Source organism: Fulmarus glacialis, unplaced genomic scaffold (assembly GCF_000690835.1).
Source record: "Fulmarus glacialis isolate BGI_N327 unplaced genomic scaffold, ASM69083v1 scaffold25739, whole genome shotgun sequence".
NCBI lineage: Eukaryota > Metazoa > Chordata > Aves > Procellariiformes > Procellariidae > Fulmarus > Fulmarus glacialis.
This window is the reverse complement of record NW_009235562.1, coordinates 330-1318: the sequence shown is the minus strand read 5'-3', so window position 1 is coordinate 1318 and position 989 is coordinate 330. Positions and strand designations below refer to the sequence as shown.

Here is a 989-nt window from a genome sequence, read left to right as displayed (position 1 = left end):
GCCCAGTAAGAACCATTCCAGCCAGCAGTGCCACGCTCCCTCCTGCTCAGTGCTCTGCTACAGGGGACCGGCTGACAGAGAGGTTACTGAATCACAGACTGGTGAGGTTGGATCTCTGGAGGTCCTCTGGTCCAACACAAGGCCACTCAGAGCCGGCTGCCGAGGACCATGTCCTTGTTGAACCTTCATTGTGGGAGGAAGGGGCTGGGCAGGGAGGGCTGTGCAGGCAGTAGGGCAGGATGGGGTGGCACTGGCCATCGCTCTGGCAGCCCCATGGACCCCTACCTTGGCGTGGTGCAGGTCCACCCCGTACATGGAGAGCTTCTTGGCGTTCTCCAGGAAATGGATCTCTGCTTCCCCGGGGGTCATTCCCCTGCAGGGAGACAGAGAGGGGGACATGCGGCCAGGCGCCCCACCGGGCGTGGGCCAGCTGTCTGGTGCCTTCCTCGCCACCAGCCCATCCTCTCCTGGGGCTCACCGGTAGGTCTTGTGCAACTCCATGATGCGTTCCTCCAGCTCCCGCGTCTGGTTGGGGGCGAAGCGGAGCTCACTGACGTAGTTGCCCACGTGCTCCTCAGCATCGTAGTCGCCCAGCTCAGCCTGCACGGCGTAGGAGCCCAGCAGGGCATGCGTGACAAAGGAGCAGGGCAGGCGCCCCGTGATGATGTCCGCTCGGAGCTGCAGGCACAGGTAGTATCTGCAGGAGGGGGCAGAGGGTGAGAGTGGGGCAGAGGCGCGTGCCCTCCGGAGCAGGCCGGGCAGCGTGCACCCCACCTTGCGCTACTCTCCACGGGGACTGCCACCTCCCACGGCCACCTTCCTGGCTCCGCTCTGCATGATTTAGACGTGCCGCAGGCAGCGGGAGGGCAGCGAGCCCCCAGACATCCCCCGGCTGCCCACGTCCTGCCTGAGCCCTGCCCCTCCACAGGCTCCCCGCCGGTCCCCTGGGAGCTGCCCGGCAGCCGCGCCCACGGAGGGGGGGGGCTCCC

General features: G+C 66.6%; 1 protein-coding gene across 1 annotated transcript in view; it reads right to left on the bottom strand.

The window, feature by feature from the left end:
* Nucleotides 1-697, bottom strand: part of LOC104082829 (band 4.1-like protein 1) — a gene marked incomplete at both ends in the record, with an annotated part of 2338 nt that extends 1641 nt beyond the window's left edge. Inside the window, 2 exons of the mRNA XM_009586085.1 lie at nt 286-373; nt 479-697. Coding sequence (XP_009584380.1) covers nt 286-373; nt 479-697 — 307 coding nt within the window. The remainder of the gene's footprint in view (nt 1-285; nt 374-478) is intronic.
* Between the last annotated feature and the right edge of the window lie 292 nt (nt 698-989).